At 45.2% G+C, this 19,360-nt stretch overlaps 1 protein-coding gene and 1 pseudogene across 2 annotated transcripts in view; one reads left to right on the top strand and one right to left on the bottom strand.

Moving 5' to 3' along the window:
- The window catches only part of Fcgbp (Fc gamma binding protein), a 35,835-nt gene extending 27,766 nt beyond the window's left edge, over window positions 1–8,069 (bottom strand). Inside the window, exons 1-5 of one of the 2 annotated variants that reach the window (XM_087209258.1) lie at window positions 8,046–8,069; window positions 7,635–7,691; window positions 4,998–6,245; window positions 2,947–3,296; window positions 805–1,375 (exon numbers count right to left, since the gene is read on the bottom strand). In XM_087209258.1, the coding sequence (XP_087065384.1) occupies window positions 805–1,375; window positions 2,947–3,296; window positions 4,998–6,245; window positions 7,635–7,689 (2,224 nt within the window). In that variant the 5' untranslated portion in view covers window positions 7,690–7,691; window positions 8,046–8,069. The remainder of the gene's footprint in view (window positions 1–804; window positions 1,376–2,946; window positions 3,297–4,997; window positions 6,246–7,634; window positions 7,692–8,045) is intronic. The other variant, XM_087209259.1, reaches the window with a different exon arrangement.
- On the top strand, window positions 7,902–18,554 carry LOC106008606 (serine/arginine-rich splicing factor 12 pseudogene; annotated as a pseudogene).
- The last annotated feature ends 806 nt before the right edge of the window (window positions 18,555–19,360 follow it).

The raw sequence follows: 19,360 nt of genomic DNA, 5'->3' as shown, positions 1-19,360 counted from the left end.
ATCACTGGCAGGGTACAGGGCCAGGTGAGGAGCCTAGAACGCCTGCTGAGTGAATGAGTGACTGACAAAGTAGATGGACATGTGGTGTCAGAGCTTGGGCTTTCTTCGGAGGGTGTTGGGGGACCGTGGGAGGGTGATAAGAAAAGAAAGAGACAGTCATGTTTCTATGTTGGAACTGTGCAGTCTGCCTTTCCTGCTAAGGAGATAGAAGTCACTTTTTCCTCTTTTTTTCTGGCAACCTCCAACCCCTACTCTGGGATTCCTTAGACACCCCCGCCCCTTTTAAGTACTGCAGACTGGACCCAGAGCCTTCACCCTGAGCTCCATCCCAGTCTTTTAAGACAATTGGGAGGGGGAGACAGAGTCTTGATAAGTCATTGAGTTGCCCAAGCTGGGCTTGAGCTTGCAGTCCTCCTGCCTCAGCCTCCTGGAGTACTGAAATTACATGGTGTGGTATAACATCTGAATGGACATCTCTTTTTCTAGGAAACCTCCCTGAAACCCCTTTTGGCTGCATCGGGAATCTTCTCTGCTGTGCTATACTCTCTTGAACTTTCTTCATCCCAAACCCAGCCCCTCTACCTATGTCTCCCTGCCCCATCACTGACTCTCTGTGCCTTGCACATCCCAGCCCCAACCACACCAAACTCACTGTTTAGTGATGTGTCTGCCCCACCCTCAGGCTCAATGTGGCAGAGCCCAGCACCAGGCTAACCCACAATAAGTGCTCAAGTATTTAGTATGGGCCATGGCTCCCTTGTCCCCTACAATGTGCTCCAGGCCCCCATCCCAGGAATTACTCACGGCATTTGGCTGGTGACCTCCAGTCCTCAACAGAGATGCCCAGCTCCACACAGGCCTGGGCATAGGCAGTGAGGCCACGACACAGGCTGAGCCGCTCCCCTCTGGTCACACACAGGTCATACACACAATCTTCCAGGAAAGGCCGGGGATTCAGAGATTCATGGCAGGCAGCGAAGGGACCTTTAGGCAGGGTCAGCATGCCACAGAGACGGCTGCCCTCGTAGTGCTGGGCCTGGCCTTTGGTGCAGGCAGGACAGCTGCTCTGGCAGCCATGACTGCACAAGTAGTCCCCATCATCCAGCCTCCAGCTACTGGCAAACTCATCGGGGCTGGCAGCCTGCTCCAGGTCAGGCATGAGGAAGTCGTCAGCAGGGTCACCATTATAGTTGCCACACAGCCCACACACCTGGTCTTGGAAGCTCTTGGGCAGGCTCACTGTCAGCTGGCAGTCCCAGTTGTAGGTGACCACCAGCCCGAAGGTCAGCTCCACCACAGCCTGTGTCCCTCTCTGGTACACACGCAGGCGGCCCTTGCTCAGGGAGGCTGGCAGGCGAGAGCGCTGGTTGTCGATCTGCAGAGTGGGTGGAGGTGGTCAGACCCCATGGGTTCTCACCTTGGGAGCCTCATTCCTCCCACTCCCCCTGCACCAGACACATCGGAGTTCCTTGTTATTGCCACCCTTCCAGCCCTGGGATCTTTCTGTTTGCTTGTTTGTTTGTTTGTTTGTTTGTTGTACTAGGGGTTGAATCCAGAGCCTTTTCACTGAGCCACATCCCCAGCGCTTTAAAAAAAATTTTTTTAAATTTTGAGACAGGTCTTGCTAAGTCTCTACGTTGCCCCCAGCTGGGCTTGAACTTGCAATCTTTCTGCCTCAGCCTTCTAGAGTGCCACAATTACATGCATGGGCCACCACCTCTGGATTAGCCTGGGAATCTTTGCCCTTGCACTTCCTGTTGTCCAATCTGTTCTTCCCTCAGCTGTGCACTAGCTCCCTCCCTCACCTCCTAAACAGTATTTGCTCAAGTGTCACCCACTCAGTGAGGCCATCCCTGCCCATCTCCCCCCACCCCATTTTTGAGACAGGGTCTCCCTATGTAGTTCAGGTTGGCCTTGAACTCACAGTGATCCTCCTGCCTCAGCCTCCTGAGTGCTGGGAATACAGGGTGTGCCACTACACCGGGTACCCATCCTATTTTAAATAGCAGCCCTTCCCTATTCTGCTGTGCATTCCTTTCTTCTGATAGCTTCAAAACCTGTCACATATAATTTGCAAACTTCTCACATCTATCATCTATCATCTATAACTCCACTAGAATGTCCCCATAGCATGTCAGCTCCACTAGGAATGGGGTTTTTGTCTGTTTTGGTCACTGTTTTATTTTGGCCTACGACAGTGTCTTGTAGAATAGCAGGTGCTCAATAAATGCAGGGTGTTGCCTGCGCTGGTGGCACTCACCTATAATCCTAGCAACCTGGAAACCTAAGGCAGGAGGGCGGCAAGTCTGAGCTCAGCCTGGGCAACTTAGAGACTTAATGAGACCCTGGTTGGTTTTTTTTTGGGGGGGGGGTTGTTTGTTAGTTTGTTTGGTACCGGGGATCGAACTCAGGTCCTTGCACTTTCGAGGTAGGCGATGGAATCACTGGGCTAAATCCCCTGCCCAATGAGACCCTGTTTTTAAAAATAAAAGGGCTAGGAGCATAGCTCTGTGCAAAGACCTTAGATTCAATCCCCAGTAATCCCCAGCAACTGAAGGGAGTGGGAGGAAGGGGGAAAGGGAACTGGGGGAGAGGAGGAGGGAAAGGAAAGAAGGAAGAGAGGAGATATTTCACATAGCGGGTGATTTGGTCAATTTAGAAATCCCTCACTGTTAGATAAATTTAGATAGCTTCCTTTTTATTTATTTTTTCCTTTTGCTATTACACAAGCTATGTTCTTATGGTTTTTTGTTGTTTTGTTTTGTTTTGGGGTCCCCCCAACCATCTCTCAATAGCCTTAACATTTCTGGACGCGGAATGGGAATGGTGGAGGAAAGGGCTTTAAGGTTCTAAGACGAATTACAAATCCCTCCGCCCACCCCGCCGCTGCTCTGCCCTCCCCGCTCCCGCTCCCCCTCCCGCTCCACTGCCAAGGCGGACACTCACCCGCGCAAAGCCAACTTCCCCGCGGGCCAGCGTCACCGAGTGGCTGTAGGCACGCACAGTCACCAGGCCCACGTAGGAGACGAGGCGGCTGCTCCGGCGCTCATTCTTGGCCTCCACGCTGAAGGCCGGCAGGGTCTCGTCCTTCCCGCACAGCTCGGCCATAGTGTAGGTGCAGGTGCCCATCATGTCATAGCGACGGCCGTCGAAGGTGGTGTAATGGGGGTCACCCTGGGCGCGGCAGACGGCCCTGGACTGCGTCACGCACCTGGTCTTGCCGCCCACCCCCTGGCAGTGCTCCCCGGCCTTGCACTGTACGCCTTGGCAGGAGGGCTCCGCGGTGGGCAGCGTGGCTGGGCAGGGAACAGAGCGTTAGAAATGCGCGGGGACGCAGGCCTGGGGCCCTCCCGCCCAGCCCAGCCAAGTGTGGGGGCTTCACTCACAACGGCTCACCTCGGAGATGGGGAAACAGCCTGGCTGTCACAAGGAGGGTGCTGTTCAGGACCCCCTGAAAACCCTAAGTTTTCTGATTCTCCAATTTACCACAGCTCAGCACAGAAAAACCAAAGGTAGTGAAGAAGCAGGACCAGTTATTAAAATGTTACTTTGAGCTTTTCTCTTCCTCTCCTTCCTTCCCTTCCCACCAGGGAGCACTGAGCTACATCTCTGTCCTTATTATTATATTTTTATTTTGAGACAAGGTCTCTCTAAATTACCCAGACTGGCCTGAAACTTACCATACACCTACCTCAGCCTCCTGAGTAGCTGGGATGACAGGTATGCACAGCCCCGCAACGCCCAGGTTTTGTTTTTTGTTTTTTGTTTTTTCCAGTAGCAGAGATTAAAACCAAGTCTCTACACTGAGCTATAGCCCCAGCCTCGTTTGTTTGTTTGTTCATTTGAATTTTGAAACAAAGTCTCCCTAAATTGCCCAGGGTGGGTTCAAACTTTCAATCCCCCTGCCTTCACCTCCCAGAGTGCTGGGATTTTTTTTTCTCTTTTTTTTTTAGAACAAAGTGGAAGACAGAGGCTGTTGAGCAAAATGGAAGCAACTGTGGACCAGGCTACCTGATCAGGAATCCTGGCCCAGGCAACTAGGAGGTGTCCTAGGCCTGGTCACCTGCCACACACCACATGAAGTAGTTTATACTTGTTAACTAGTTCCACCCCTACTATACCCCTGGGAAGGGAGTGCACTTATTGTTTCCCATTCTACAGATGTGGAAACCAAAGCCCAGAGAGCTGAAGTCACATGGCCAAGGTTACCAAAGCAGAGCTGGGATTTAAACCAGGCCACTGTGGCTGTGGCATCTGAGTTGTCACATACCACCTGCACTGGCTGGTGGCAGCTCCTCACTACTGAGTCTGAGGGCTCACCTAGGCTAGGTCCTGTTAACTACTTCAAAACTGAAGCACCTAAGGGCAGGGATTTAGCTCACTGGCACCACACCTGCCTTGCAAGCATAAGGTCCTGAGTTTGATCCCTGGTACTAGGGGGGAAAAAACCAAAACTGAAGCACCGAGGAGGAACCCTGGTTCACTGAGAGATAATCCCATCATGGTGGTCATCATTATTAGACTTTTAGAAATGAGTGTGGGCATTAAACTTCCTACATAGATGAGAAGTGGAGAGTAGCAGGTAGCAACAGGTATAGCTGTCTTAGTTGCTAAAATAACAAAGTATTTCCAAACTGGTTGTTAAGAAGCTGCTGACCTGACAGCTCCCCCTGCATCTTGGTACCCTGGCTGTCCCCTAGAGCCCCTTCCCAAACTCCCCACAAACCAGCCCACAAGGGCTGATCCCAGCATGGTGGGGACTTCCTACTGCAGAGCTCTGACTGGCATCTCATTTGACTGGTCCTACCTGCAGTCACTGGTTGCTAAACATTTAGACTATTGTCCCTGGTAGAAGGAGAAGGGCTGGAAAGACTTAAGGAAGGATGTCAGGGAGGATGAAAGTGAGGGGTGGACAGCCCTGCTGAGCAGGAAACCACAGAGAGACAGGTAGGAAGGAAAAGGGTCTCCAGGTGGACAGGGTGAGAGATCTCACTCACTCCGGCCGCAGGCAGATGCTGTCCCGTAGCCCACAGCCTTAGCCAGCCCGAAGGTGAGCAGCCCGAAGTTGGTAGCAGCCTCAGCCATGTGAATGGTGTCACCAGTGCCGAGATCCACTTCAGCATATGAGAACTCACTGCCTGGCACAGGTGTCCAGGTGATCTTGGCCCTCGGGGTGTACCCATCCATGGTCAGCCCACTGACAGCCTTTGTCTGGGCTACCATCAGGGCCACCCCCTCAGAGCCTGGCACACTCTTGATCACATAGGCAGGGCAGTAGGCTGCCACATCTGGGATCAGGACCAGGTAAGGGTCATAGGTCACTTCATTCTTTATGGCACCTGTGCCGAACAGCAGCACCTGGATGCCCACATCTGCATGTAGGTAGAGTGGCCGGGTTGGTCGAACCTCAAACTCAATTACATCACCCATCCGGAGCCCACGGGAGCCACTGGTACCCCCATGGTTGTAGGTCAGCTTCGTGGTCTGGCTGGCTACAACATAGGCCAGATCAAAGCGGGATTGGGAGGCCAGAGGGGGGACCACGTATTGGGTGCCCCAGGCAGATGTAGGTAGCAGCTGCTCCATCACGTGGTTGCAGGTTGTGTGCTTCTCAGCGCAGCTGTGGCCAGAGAGGACAGCCACAGGGTGGCTGGCTGTGACCTTTGACCCTGAGAGATCGGCTATGCTCTGTAGCTGGGCCACCTCATAGGGCTGCAGAGTCATACTTAGGACATTGCCAGCAGGGTAGAACTTGGCCTTGAATGTCACTGACCCCTTCAGGTTGATACTGACTGAGGCCCCTGCTGCACCAGCCACCACAGCAAACTCCTTGACGTTTTGGACTGAGATGCCAGGGGGTGTGAGCACAAAGTACTCAGTGCCCAGAGCCTGGACAGCCCGCAGCAGGGTCAGTTCAGCTGTGTTGGGCTTAGTATTTACTGCCTGCACAGTAATGGTATGGTCAGAGTGGACCACTACTGCTCTCTTGAAGGTATTGCTGCCAGTCATCTCAGCCTTGGCACTGATGTTGACCATGACCGACTCCCCGGGCCTCACTGTGACCTTCTTCAAAGTGCCATCTGCATGGCTGAGGATGGAGACCAAAGCAGGCTTCTCTGACAGACTGGAGATGAAGAGGTAGAGGTGGGGCGTGCTGTACCCAGGCTGGAAATTCTGCAGGAAAGCTGTGAGGAATTCCTGCCCCCCAGAGTTCCTGGGGTCCACTCGGGCCTCCTGGGTCAGCCCTTAAGAAAAGACAGTTGTGGGTCCACTTATCCAATCCTCCCCCTCAGAGAACCAACCCCTTCCCTGCATCTGGAAATATGGTGAAATAGCTACATTCCTCCTTCCTTGTTTCATTTCTTCTTATTCAACAGCATTCATCGACAAGCCTTTCTGGTTTTTGCTTTCCAAAAGCCTACTCACTGTGAAGAAGGCTCTCAAACTCAAAAGCTACCGGGGCCAAGTGAGTTATATAAATGTGAGAAATACTCAGTGGTGACTGTAGAGACGGCAACATGCATACACCACCTGAAGTGGATTGTTGCTTCTCTTTAGCTGGTTGGTATTAGGAAAGATCATGGACTTTAAAAAAAAGCTACATCTGAGGCAGTGTGATAGTACATGCCTGTTAGCCCAGCACTCACCCTGTCTCAAAATTTAAGAATTTTTAAAAGGGTGGAAGATGCAGCTCAATGCAAAGGCCCTGAGTTCAATCGCTAGTACCAAAAGTATTCAATTAAATTAAAATGCTATGTCTTCCCACCTGAATTTTTCTGTGAAATCTCCAACTCAAAATTGTTTTAAGCACCCTGGAGGCACGAACTGGGTGGATGTAACTGCCAGTGGATGATTTCTGTCTGAATAGGACTCAGGGCCTTGTGCAAAGGGGATAAAGGGAAGATGGCAATGGTGGGCGTATGGACAACATGTCTCCTAGGATTAGAGGGGAGCTGGGCTTCTATTCTCCCCAACTAGAGAGAGACAGGCAGGTGGGCAGGCAGACAAATAGCTCTCTGAAGTCTTCAGAAGCGTGTAGGATTAATAGATGACTACCTGAAAACTGAAGAACCCTTAAAGAATATTCCACTGTCCTATGGGGTCAGGGGATCAGGGACAACGCACATTTCTAAAGCTACCTAGATGGATGTTGACCTGGGACCACAGGGCTCTAATATCCCATCCATCCCCTGGTACTTGGGCTTTACCTAACACTCTAGTCTCATAAGCCTAGGTGAACTGGGGACAAAGCTCTAAGAATGACGTCAAGGAATTTCTCATCATCTCAGAACGAGCCTCAGAGCCTAAACCTTAGTTGAGTTGCAGAAAACCAAGAAAGTGGTAGTGCTTGTGCACTTGAAATCAAGGGTGAAAGGTTGTGGGTTTTGGGGTTTTTTTTTTAACCCGCTTCCCTCCAGGAGAGAGACAGAAACACAGAGACAGAGGCTGAGAGGGAATGGGTGAATTCCACTCTATTTTTTGCAGAATCTACAGTCCCCTCTCTCATCTCAGCTGGCCTGGGGGACACTGGGAGGTAGGTTTGTGGAAGGCACACAGACAGAGGGTGCTGTGCCTGACACGGAGAGTCTCCTAGATTGGAACAAGGCCACGGACGGGCGCTTGGTCTGACTTACCCCACAGGAGGGTTGTTCCGGCCCAGAGTGTCCACCAACTCCACAGGGAACCCATGCCTGCAGGAAAGAGAGAAATGGGGTCACAGGAGGCTGGTCTGTCAGTCCTGGTCTCAGGATGAGGGTCATGTGGACCACAGAGAGGCTGAAATGGGAAGCAAGTTAGCCAAATAGGGCAAGAAAGACCAGATCAAGGCCGTGTGTGTGTGTGTGTGTGTGTGTGTGTGTGTGTGTGTGTGTGTGTAGGGAAGATTGACTGTCCAGTGGGTCATGGGGTAAGGTGTTGAGGGCAGGATCAAGGGAATTGGATGTCCAGAGGGTCCCAGAGTGGGGTAGGATAAGGCAGTCTGGAGCCAGGAACTAAAGAAGGGAATTTGCTGTCCCACTCCCACAGGGGTCCCCAGCCCTTCTCACCTGCAGGTTCCTGGAGCTGTGGGGACAGCTTGAGGGCTGCACTATATAGTGGAGTTTCTTGGCCCTTCAGACCACACCCTGGGCCACCTGTCAGGCAGATTATGCCAACTTCCTGGAGGAGGCTGCTGCCCCCAGGCCAGGTGGGACAGGGAACCCCAAAGTCCAAGAAAGGGTGGAGGACATGTCTGAACCTCCCTTCTGAGAACAGCTGGTGGCTATGCCCCGGAAGCCTATGAGAAAACTCACTCCTGCAAGGGTGGTGTTCCTGAGGGAGACAGCTGGGCAGCAGCGTGCCAGGAGCCTGGGTCCCTGGGTGGGGGAATTGGGGAGGAGGTGGGAGGTAGCTTTAGTCATCTTTGCTGGGTTGCTGGCCAGATTCCTTCCTTTGACCCCTGCAAGGATCAACAGCAAGAGCCCATATCCGGGTCCTGGCTCCACCCAGTCCCCATGGGCTGACCTCTGGCCCCCAACTACCCATATCCTCTTTCTAGTCACCAGTGAGAGGTGGATGTTTGGGGCCCTGACCCAGGCCTGTAGTGTGGAATGTAATGTCTCCACCTCCCGACCAACAGGGCCTTCAGCTTCCTAATCTGGGAAGTGGGACCCCCCAGAGGCTGCCCCAAAACCTCTGTGGTCCCAGGCTGGGCTTATGGTGGGAACTGAGGCTGAAGCTGAGTGTGAAGAAGACCACAGGCCTGTTTCCTGGTTCCACAGAGCCATGTAGGTTTTACTTCACTTTCTGGAGAATTATTTGGTTTTGGATTTGGTTTTTATGGGTACCTTCCTGAAAAGACTGGCTGAATAGGTCTTGGTGATTCGGTGCCACTCCATCACCCCAGAATTGGCCTCAGATGAGACACAGGGCTTTCAGTGGCACATGAAGCAGAAGAACTAGCTGAGGGGCAAGGTGGGCTTTCTGGGAAGGGTCCTTGGGGACTACCTCGATCCATGGTCCACTGCACTCCTCCCTACCTTGGGATCATTGTTTGCTGAGGCGTCGCCACCAGAAGCAGCAGCTGCCAAGCCTGGGTGTCCTCTCAGTCAACACCCCAGCAGCTGCTGCTCCCAAGACTCCTCCTCTCTTATCACTGAGACCTGGACTTCAGGGCGGCCATGGTGGGTGGGGGCGTTTTGTTTCTCTCTGTGGCTCTGGCCACCCCAACACTCACCAGAGCAGGTTCCCAGAGGAAAAGATAAGGGCTTGGCATTAACTGAGACTTCAAGTCAGTGAGGAGTGAAGTAAACAAAAGGCTGGATGAAAGCCAGAAATAAGCAGGGGTGGGGGACCCATGGGGAGTGGGGACTGTGGGGGAGAGGGATGCCTGTGTCTTTGAGGGGTCTGAAGGTTGGGAGAGGGGACCTCTGGGTCCCCAGGGGAAAAAAGGACTGAGAGGAGAGGACATAGGGACTCCTGAGGAGGAAACGGTGATTACAAACCAAGATGTCAGAATCCTCTCTGCAGGTACGCCTCATGTGGTCTGAGACAGTTAGAGAAATAAGGGCTAGAGGGTGAAGAATTAGGGTGAGCTTTCAGTGGTGATTCTGGCCTTCAGTCTCCTCTCTAAGCCTTGAGGTCTCCCCTGCTTGAGAGAAGCCTTTGCTTTCAAAATCTGCCCTTGCTCTCCACAGAAATAGGATAGTGGGAGGAAATCTCGATTATCCTTTCTCACTCTGTATTTTAAAACCCCCTGAGACTTGGTCTTTCACTCCATTCAGTGCCCGAGGTGTGGGGGTGGGAGGGGAGAGAGGGAGGGAGAGAGAGAGAGAGAAACGTGAGAACAGGAGAACACACCCTGTGCCCTACCCTACAGAATATTTTCTCAGGGATCCCACTGGTGACCTGGAAAATAACCTCTGGGACATTTCCTTATGGTCACAGAAACCGCATTCATCTCACCACTGGCAGCTTCGCTTGAACTCAAACAAGTGTATTTGTGTTTCTGAGCCTTCCAGACTCGTCCAGAGTATGAGGGGGAGGATCTGATCCGAACTCATCACACTAGCCCAGACTCTAGGACCCTTTGGGCCCTCTGGACTTTACAGATACACGGCGCAGCTGCAGAGAATGTAGTGGCTCCAGCTAAATGCTAGTTTGGTGATGATTTCTAACTTCATTCCTCCATGCTCTGGATCCCATGATCTGACTTCTATATTCATAGAAATAGGTTGGGTTTTTTGGGACTAGGGATCAAACTCAGGACCTTGCGCTTGGGAGGCAGACACAATGCCACTGAGCTAAATCCCCGGCCCTCATAAAAATAGTTTTGCTAAACTTTCTAATAAGTAGTTATTTACCATGTAGTTCTAGCTCCTTCTCAGTAACATTTGACACTAACACTTACTTTTTGAAGTCGTCTGAAATCTTGGTTCTTGTGTTACTTTGGCCTGTTTCCTACAAGTAAGCCTTTAATACTGATAGTTCTCAAATTCTCTTTCTCTACTTTCTCTGATCCCCACTACCACCACCCCAGTACTAAGGTTGAATCCACTGCCTTCCAACTGAGCCATATCCCCAGGCCTCTCTTTCCTTTTTGTGAGATGGGGTCTCACTAAGTCCCTAAGTTGCCCAGGCTGGGCTTCAACTTGGAATCCTCCCACCCCAGCCTCCCACAGTGCTAGAATTACAGGTGTGCACCACCATGTCCAGCTTCTAATTACCTTTTGTTTCCTTGGTGATCTCTTCCATGTCCACCTATCCTGTGCCATAGAATATTTTAAAATTTTGTGCTGTCCAGTGGCGTAGACAACTGTACCATTGAGCTCACGTGGCTAGTGAGCATTTGAAATAGGAGCAATGTGCTGGAAGAACAGAACATTTAATTTAGTTAAATTTAAATGCCCTACCTGTATGTATTTTCCAGACAATATAAAATATAAGATTCTACAGCTCTTGGTAGCACAGGCCCCATTGGATCCTCTTCTCTAGCTGCCTGTCTATCTGCTCAACTACATACCCAATTATTTATCTTTTTTAATATCCCTAATCCATTTCTGTTGCCTTCTTTCAGGAAACCATTTGGATGTGACTCATGGGACTATTTTTAAAATATTTTATTGAAATAAAATACATATTATTGAATACACAAACCATAAATGTATACAGCTCATTACATTATATTAAAATGAACACACCCTGTAACCTTCACCCAGGTCAAGTCTTCAAAGAGAATATTCTAACATCCCAGAAAACCCTCTTCATGCTCCTTCTCAACCATTATTCATGCTCTACTTCCCACAGGTAGCCATTATTTTGGTTTCTAATACCAGATTATTTTGCTGGTTTTTGAACTCTGTGTAGATGGAACAATATGTCTGTATTGTTTGTCAACTGGCTTCTTTCTATCAATGGTATCCTTGTGTGTGTAACTATAGATCATTTTCATTGCTACTCAGTCGTATAAAAAAAACTACATACTTACCTATACATACTTATGCATCCTACTGTTGATGGACATTTAGATTATTTCCGTTCTGGGCTAAAACATTCTATTCTTTGGTGAACATGTGCACAATTTCTTTTTTTTTTCACAATCTCTTTTAAGATATTATGAAGTTCCTAATTGTAGATTTGCCAGGTTATTAGGCTCAGCTTTCGATGCTATCGCTCATGCTTCAAGGCTCATGTACCAATTTAAAGTCCTACAATCAATATATGACCATTTTAGCTGCTTCACAGCTGCACCAATACATTCTAGAAGTGCAGTGATTTAATTTGCATTTTCTTAATTATCAGTAAAGTTGAACACATTTCTATATTTTTGGACCATTTGAACATCCTTTTTATGATTTGTGATTTTAGCAATATAGTTATTCAACTCTCTTGCCCATTTTTTCTACCAAGTTGTGTGTCTTTCTCCTATTGATCTCTGTAAATTCTTTATACATATCTTCTGCTCCATTTTCTTTTTTTTTTCGTACCAGGGATCGAACTCGGGTCCTTGCGCTTGCGCAGCAGGCGGTGAAACCACTGAGCTACATCCCCGGGCCCTTTATACATATATTCTGAATACCACTGTTTGTTGGTTACATGTTTTACAAATATTTTCTCTCATTTTATGACTTTTCTTTTCACATTCTTAATGATGAAAAACTCCTTAATTTTAATGTAGTCCATTTTATGAGTCTGTATTGTTTTTGTGACTGGCTTCCTCTTATAATTATGTTGTTTTCTAAGTCAAGAACATTGTGTGTTTTTCTTTTTATTCAGATTTTATTGGATCTATTTTACCAGTATTTTGAAATCTTTTTCAGCATGTAGATTGTGTACATATTTTGTTAAACTTATACCCAAATATTTTATTTTTCCTTGATGCCATTATAATGGTATTTTGCTTTTAATTTTAGATTACATATTTTCATTGTTAATGTATAGAAATGCATTTTCTTGTGTATTGATCTTGTATTCTGCAAACTTGCTGAACTTATTAGGCCTAGGAAGTTTTAGTAGGTTCCATGAGATTTTTGTGCAGGTAATTATGTTGTCTAAAAGTAGGAACAGTTTTATTCCTTTCCAGTCAGTATATTTTTTATTTCTTGTTTTGGCCTTATTGAGCTTCCTAGAAGTTCTAGTACTCTGTTAAATAAGAGTGGTGAGAATAAACATCTTGCCTTATTCCCAAACCAGAAAACATTAGGTCTTTCACCGTTAAGTATGAGCTTGTTCCACTATGGTCAGAAACTATTTCCTAAATAATTTCTATTTGAATTTTGTTCTGATTTGATTATTACATAGCATATGATCTATCATGTAGTACTTGCCTTTCTGTAGCTGGATTATTTCACTTAACATAAAGACCTCCAGTTCCACTTACGTTGTTGTAAATGACAGGATTTCATTCTTTTTAGTGCTGGATCATACCACTGTGCATATATACCACATTTTATTTATCCATTCATCAGTTGATGAACACTTAGGTTGTTTCCATGAACATAGGATGTCTTTTCACTTTTATGTGTCCTTTTCAACTTTTTATCAATGTTTAATAATTTTTATACTGGATCTTTTGGCCCTTTGGTTAAATTTATTATTGGGTTGTTGTTGTTTGTTTGGTTTTTTTTTGGTAACTATTGAAAATGGACTTGGTCTCTTAATTTCTATTTCAGATAATTTGTTATTGATGTGTAGCAATGCTAGTGATTTTTGTATGTTGATTTTACATTCTGCAACTTTGATGTCATTTGTTAGTTTTAATAGTATTTTGGTGGAATCTTTGGGGGTTTTCCAAATATAAGTTCATGTCATCTACAGTGACAATTTGACTTCTCTTTTTTTTTTTTTTACTTCTTTTTCAATTTAGATGGATTTTCTTTCTTCCTCTTGCCTGATTTTGCTAGCTAGAATTTCCAGTACTATGTTGAATAAAAGTGGTGAAAGTGTGACATCTTGGTCCTGTTTCAGATCTTAGAGAGAAAGGCTTCTGCTTTCCCCCGCTGAATATGATGTCACCTGTTGGCTTATTATAAATTATTATGTTGGGGTACATTCCTTCTTTACTAATTTGTTCAGCATTCTTATCACAAAAAGATGTTGAATTTTTTCAAATGCCTTTTTGTCATCTATTGAGATGACCAGATGTTTTTTGTCCTTTATTCTGTTCATGTGGTGTATCATGTTTATTGATTTGCATATGTCAAACCATCCTTGCATTTTTGGGATGAATCCCACTTAATCATAGTGAATAATCTAACATGGCATTGGATTTGATTTGCTAGTATTTTTTAAATTTATTTAGTTTGCCAGCATTTTGTTGAGAATTTTTTGCATCTGCATTCATTACAGACATTGGCCTGAAATTTCCTTTCTCTCTCCTTCCTTTCCTCTGTCCCTTCCTTCTTTCCTCAATCCCTCCCTCCCTCTCTTTCTGTTGTTGTTACTGTGTTCTTATCTTGTTTTGGTATCAGGATAATGCTGGCCTTGTAGAATGTGTTAGGAAGAATTCCTTCCTCTTCGATTCTTTGAACTAATTTAAGAAGAACACATATTAGTTATACTTTAAGTGTCTGGGAGAACTCAGCAGTGAAGCCATCTGGTCCTGGCAGAATTTTATTATTGATTCAATCTTATTATTTGTTATTTGTCTGTACAAGTTTTATATTTCTTCATGATTCAATCTGGGTAGGATGTATATATCCAGGAGTTTGTCCATTTCTTCTAGGTCATCAAATTTGTTGTCATATAGTTATTCATAGTAATCTCTAAGGATCTTTTATGTTTCTGTGGTGTCAATCAGTTATAATGTTTCCCTTTTCATATCTGATTTCATTTATTTGAGTCTTTTCTCCTTTTCTTTTTCTTTTTTTTTTTTCAGTGCTGAAGATTGAACCTAGGGTCTTCATACTGAGTTACATCCCTAATCCTTTTTGGTTTTTTATTTTTTGAGACAAGGGCTCAGTATGTTACTATGTTGCTCAGTCTGACCTCAAACTTGCAATTTTCCTGCCTCAGTCCTCTTTTTTTAGTCTAGCTAAAGGTTTGTCAATTTTAACTATTTATGGTTCTTGAAGAAACCAAAGAGAAATGGGATTATGAGTCCACTTGTGCTACATGCTAAAATTTATACAACCATCTGCAGTTTATCAAGTATCAACCAAAACCCAAACAAATTAATACCAGCTTTACTTGTAATAGCCAAAGGCTGTCAATCAATAGAATGGAATACTACTCAACAATAAAAAGGAAACTGCTAATACAGAGTACAATGTGTACATCTCTATATAATTATGCTGAGTGAAAAAATACATGCTGTAGATTCTATATAACTATTTCTAAAATGAAGTTCCTAGATAGAAAAGAAAGAAGAGGTGAGAAAGGATATTAGGGGCCATAAAGCCACATTTGAGAGAATTAGATAGGTTGATTATCTTAATTGTGGTGATGGGTCCATGCATGTATGTATATGTATGTATGTATGTTCCAGTCCTTATCATTTCATCTATTTTTTTATTTCATCTATTTTTATAAAGGTATTATTTTAAATAGCTGAAAAAGTGAAATAGTTGATATATATATCAAACTATGTGCAGAATCTCTATGCTGAAAGGAATAAAACACTAAAGGAGGAAATCAAAGAAGGAAATTTTTATTTATGGTTATTATTTGTAAAAATTTCAAAAGGATACATTGATTTCTTATTGCCAGAAGGGCCACAGAGAACTTGGTGCTGATTTGACTGGGTTTGGCAGAAATAAAGACAAAGCTGTCAGATGTTGAGTCTAAAGCCTGGGTACTAGGAGGATGGGAGGTAGAGGGACAACTACAGATTTCATTTTATGTAATAGATTCTAAGCCTTGGGTAGAAATCTGGAATGCCTTTTGGGTACAAGATCTGAGACAGAATTGAGTTGTTCCTTCAGAGGAAAAAAGGGAAAGGTTTATTGCCTTTGTTTTCTCATTTTTATGGAAATAAAATACCAGCATCTTAAACAAAGAAGGCTGGAACTAGATCTGATTAATATTTATGGATTCCCCTCATAGAGCTGGCAATGAACATGAGGCACAAATCCTTTGTAACTTAATGGAAGAACCCCACCCCTATGTTGAGCCTCAATTTTCCCATTTTTAGAATAAAGAAAACAAACCTACCTCTGAGGATTGTTATGAAGATTCAGAGAACACAGTTTTTGGAACTTGCCTGGACAAAAAGTAGAAGCACAAATGCTGTCCTGTGTGATATCACACAATACACCCATTAGGTTGAAAGAAAAAAAAAGCTTTTCAAAAATAGACCATCTCAAGTGCATACACAACTGGTGGTAGTGTAAGTTAGTGGAGTTTGACAGTGTCTACTAAACCTAAACATGTATGTGCCCTATGACCAACAATTTCATTCAAATACATTCTTAAAAGAAATTAAGCTTCTGCACTGCAAGAGAAACCACCAACAGAGCTAAGAGACAACCTACACTGTGGGAAAAAATTTCTACCAGCTGTTCCTCAGACAAAGGTCTACTATCTAGAATATAAAAAGAACTAAAAAAAAAACCCAGACCCCCCCCCAAATTCAAAGACTCAATTCAAAAATAGGCATCTGAAATGAACAGATATTTCTCAGACAAACAAGTAAAAGGAGCAAATAAATATATGAAAAAATGTTCAACATCACTGGTCATTCAAGAGATGCAGATGAAAACAACACGGAGATTCCACCTCACCCCAGAAAGAATGGCTGCTAGCAAGAAATCAATAACAAATGCTGGCAGGGCTGTGGAGATAAAGGAATGCTTCTTCATTGTTGGTGGGAGTGCAGACTGGTGCAACCACTATGGGAATCAATATGGAAATACCTCAAAAAACTAGGATTAGAGGTCCCATTTGACCCAGCTATTCCTCTGCTGGGTATCTACCCAAAAGAATTAAGAGAATCATACCACACGGATATAGGTGCACCCATGTTTATAGCAGCACAGTTTAGAATAGCTAAAACTTGGAAACAGCCCAAGTGCCCATCAACTGGAGGCTGGATGAAGATGGCGGGGGGGGGGGGGGGTACCAGGGATCAAACTCAGGACCTTGCACTTGTGAGGCAGGCGGTGGAACCACTGAGCTAAATCCTAAGCCCCGAAGATGTGGTTTTTTTATAAAATGGAGTACTACTCAGCCATAAAGAGAAACTAGAGACATTTATAGCTAAATGGATGCACATTAAGGCCATGCTCTTAAATGAAATAAATAGGGCACACATGTGTAAATACTGAATAGTTTCTCTGGTGTGAGAAACTGAAAGGGTAAATAAGGATCCAAATGTATAATAGATAATGTGAATAGGAAGAAAAGGTGCAAAGGGAAAGGGGAAGTGGGAGGAGTAGGGGAAAGGAAAGAGGGGAATGGAATTAATGAGAAAATGACTCATTCTTTTTTGTGCGTGTGTGGTACCAGGGATCGAACTTAGGACCTTGCGCTTGTGAGGCAGGTGCTGTGCCAGAGCTAAATCCCTGGCCCAAGAAAATGAAAAAATGGAAGCAAAGTCTTTGTAAATAGGGAGGGGTGGAGGGGGTGAAGGGAGGGCAGGGGAATGGGGACAAAAATAAGAACCAAGATACATCATGTAAAGGTAGAAGTTTCCAATGATGAATATAACTGTTTTTTATACCTAAAATGCACCAGTAAACTTAATGGAAGAAAAAAAAAAGAAATCAATTTGTATATTTACCCAAAGAAATGTACTTGAAAATTCGTAGCACCAAGATAGTCCCAACTGGGAAATACCAGACTGAGATACACATAGTTACATAATGGAAAACATCCAGAAGTGAAAGACCTGTTTCTACACGCCACATGAATGAATCTCACAAACATAATCTTGGCTTTTTTGTATGTGGGTGTTTCATGTGTGGTGCTAAGGATTGAATCCAGGGACTTCACACTGAGCTACTTCCCCCGCCTTTATTATTAATATTATTATTATTTTATCTTGAGACCATCTTGCTAAGTTGCTAAATTTGCAATCAGCATCCCAGAGTGGTGGGACTGCAGGTGCGCACCACCACCTCCAGCTACAAACATGTTAAGAAAAAAAAAAAAAAACGCCAAGGGGCGGGGGTCGCACAGAGGGGCCGTCCGAGTTGCTGTTGCGGCGGCGACAGACTGAGCGGGACCCAAGGGTAGGTAAGGAGAGGCCACTTCTCGCAACACGAGGCTCCCCAACACCTCCCTGTCAGAAACGTCGCGGACGCCACCAGAAAATCTAAAGCAGCCCACAGTAGCTGGCAAGCACCCCCCAGTTTGAACAAACCTGTTAGCTAGAATCCGAGCATAAACCGAGCAGGCGAGACAAAAGGCACCTAAAGTTCAAGCATCAAGGAGTAAAGAGGGAGGGTGGACACAGATATAAAGACCTGGAAGAAGGGAAGTCTTTATCAAGCAAAAGACAAAGCCAACTTTGAAACTTTGGCTTTCCTATATTTACTTAGAGTTCCAGCGTCAAAGCCAAGTCTGATTTTGTTGGTTCTACATCTCCTATAAAACCCATCTTGCAAGTCTTAAAGAGTAAAGGTCAAGGTTCAAGATCAAGTGACATTGAGAACCAGGCCGAATGAAATCAAGCTGATCACAGGAGATCAAGAAGCCCCAGTCAAAGGAGAACTCCAAGTAGAAGTTCTTCATGAGAAGAAACAGGAGGTGTTCAGATAGACTTAAAAGAGTCTAGACACAGGCGATTCTCTTATAGCCAGTCTAAATCTCGTTCCAAATCACTACCAAGGCGGTTTACCTTAGCACGGCAGTCAAGAACTCCAGGAAGGAATTCTGGTTCTAGAGGATGGTCAAGGTCCAAATCCTTACCAAAAAGGTCCAAGTCAGTAGGAATATCACAGTCAAGTTCACCTCAAAAGCAGACTAGCTCAGGAACAAAATCAGGATCCCATGGAAGACATTCTGACTTCATAGCAAGATCCCCCTGTAAACCTCCCAAAGTGTATACCAATTCTGCAATTAAAGCACAAACAGCAAAACATTCTCATTTTTGGTCACATTCCAGATCTCGGAGTTATTGTCATAAAAACAGCTGGTGAACAACAGAAGAGCACTACATAGTCTTTAATATAAGTTATTATATCTCATTATATTAAATAAAAATGTCAAGGCTTACAAAAATTTGAGCTGATATTAGTTACTTTGGGCATGTGGAAGAAATAATACCTTTCTAGTTTTGTATTAATAAAGATTTGGTCTCAGTTTAAGGGCCCACACCACAAAAAAAAAAAAAAAAGCTGAACACACAGTACACACTGTTCAGGTATAAGGTGTGTGTCAAAAACACATAAAAGTTATCCCTGCTGTTAGTTGTCAGTGAAATGATAGCCTTAACAGGAAAGGAGGCAAAGGGAGAAAGGGGAATGTGGGATTTTGGAAGGGCTGCTAATACTTGGTTGCTTGACCTGGGTACTGGTTATACAAACGTGTTCAATTTGTGTAAATTATTTCAGCAATTCGTGTAAATTATTTTTGTCCTTCAATAAAAAGCTTACTTCAAAAGTTTACTTCGTGCCCCTGGTGTGAAGGGTGTAAGTGTATCTCCCTGAAGTTAGAAGCACAGGTTTTGGAGACAAAGCGATCTGAGTCCCAATCATGCTTGCCACTTTGACCTGTTGTGAATGTGGCACGTGGCTTCATGGTTGTTTCCTTCTCCCTAAAAGAGTACATAATACGTGCTAAGACTTGGACTGACTGTGCAGCTCAGTGGTAGAGCATATTCCTGGGATATCTGAGTTTCTGAGTTCCATCCCTAGCCCTGAAAGAAAAAGAAAAAAAGATTCAATGACATGATGCCTGTAAGGCTTAAGAGGCCCTCTTGTGTGACCCAACTCTTGGGAACCTG

The sequence above is a fragment of the Heterocephalus glaber genome, unplaced genomic scaffold (assembly GCF_053883595.1).
Source record: "Heterocephalus glaber isolate CG9 unplaced genomic scaffold, H.glaber_assembly_v1.0 deba00001002, whole genome shotgun sequence".
NCBI lineage: Eukaryota > Metazoa > Chordata > Mammalia > Rodentia > Bathyergidae > Heterocephalus > Heterocephalus glaber.
This window is presented reverse-complemented; position numbering and strand designations above follow the sequence as displayed.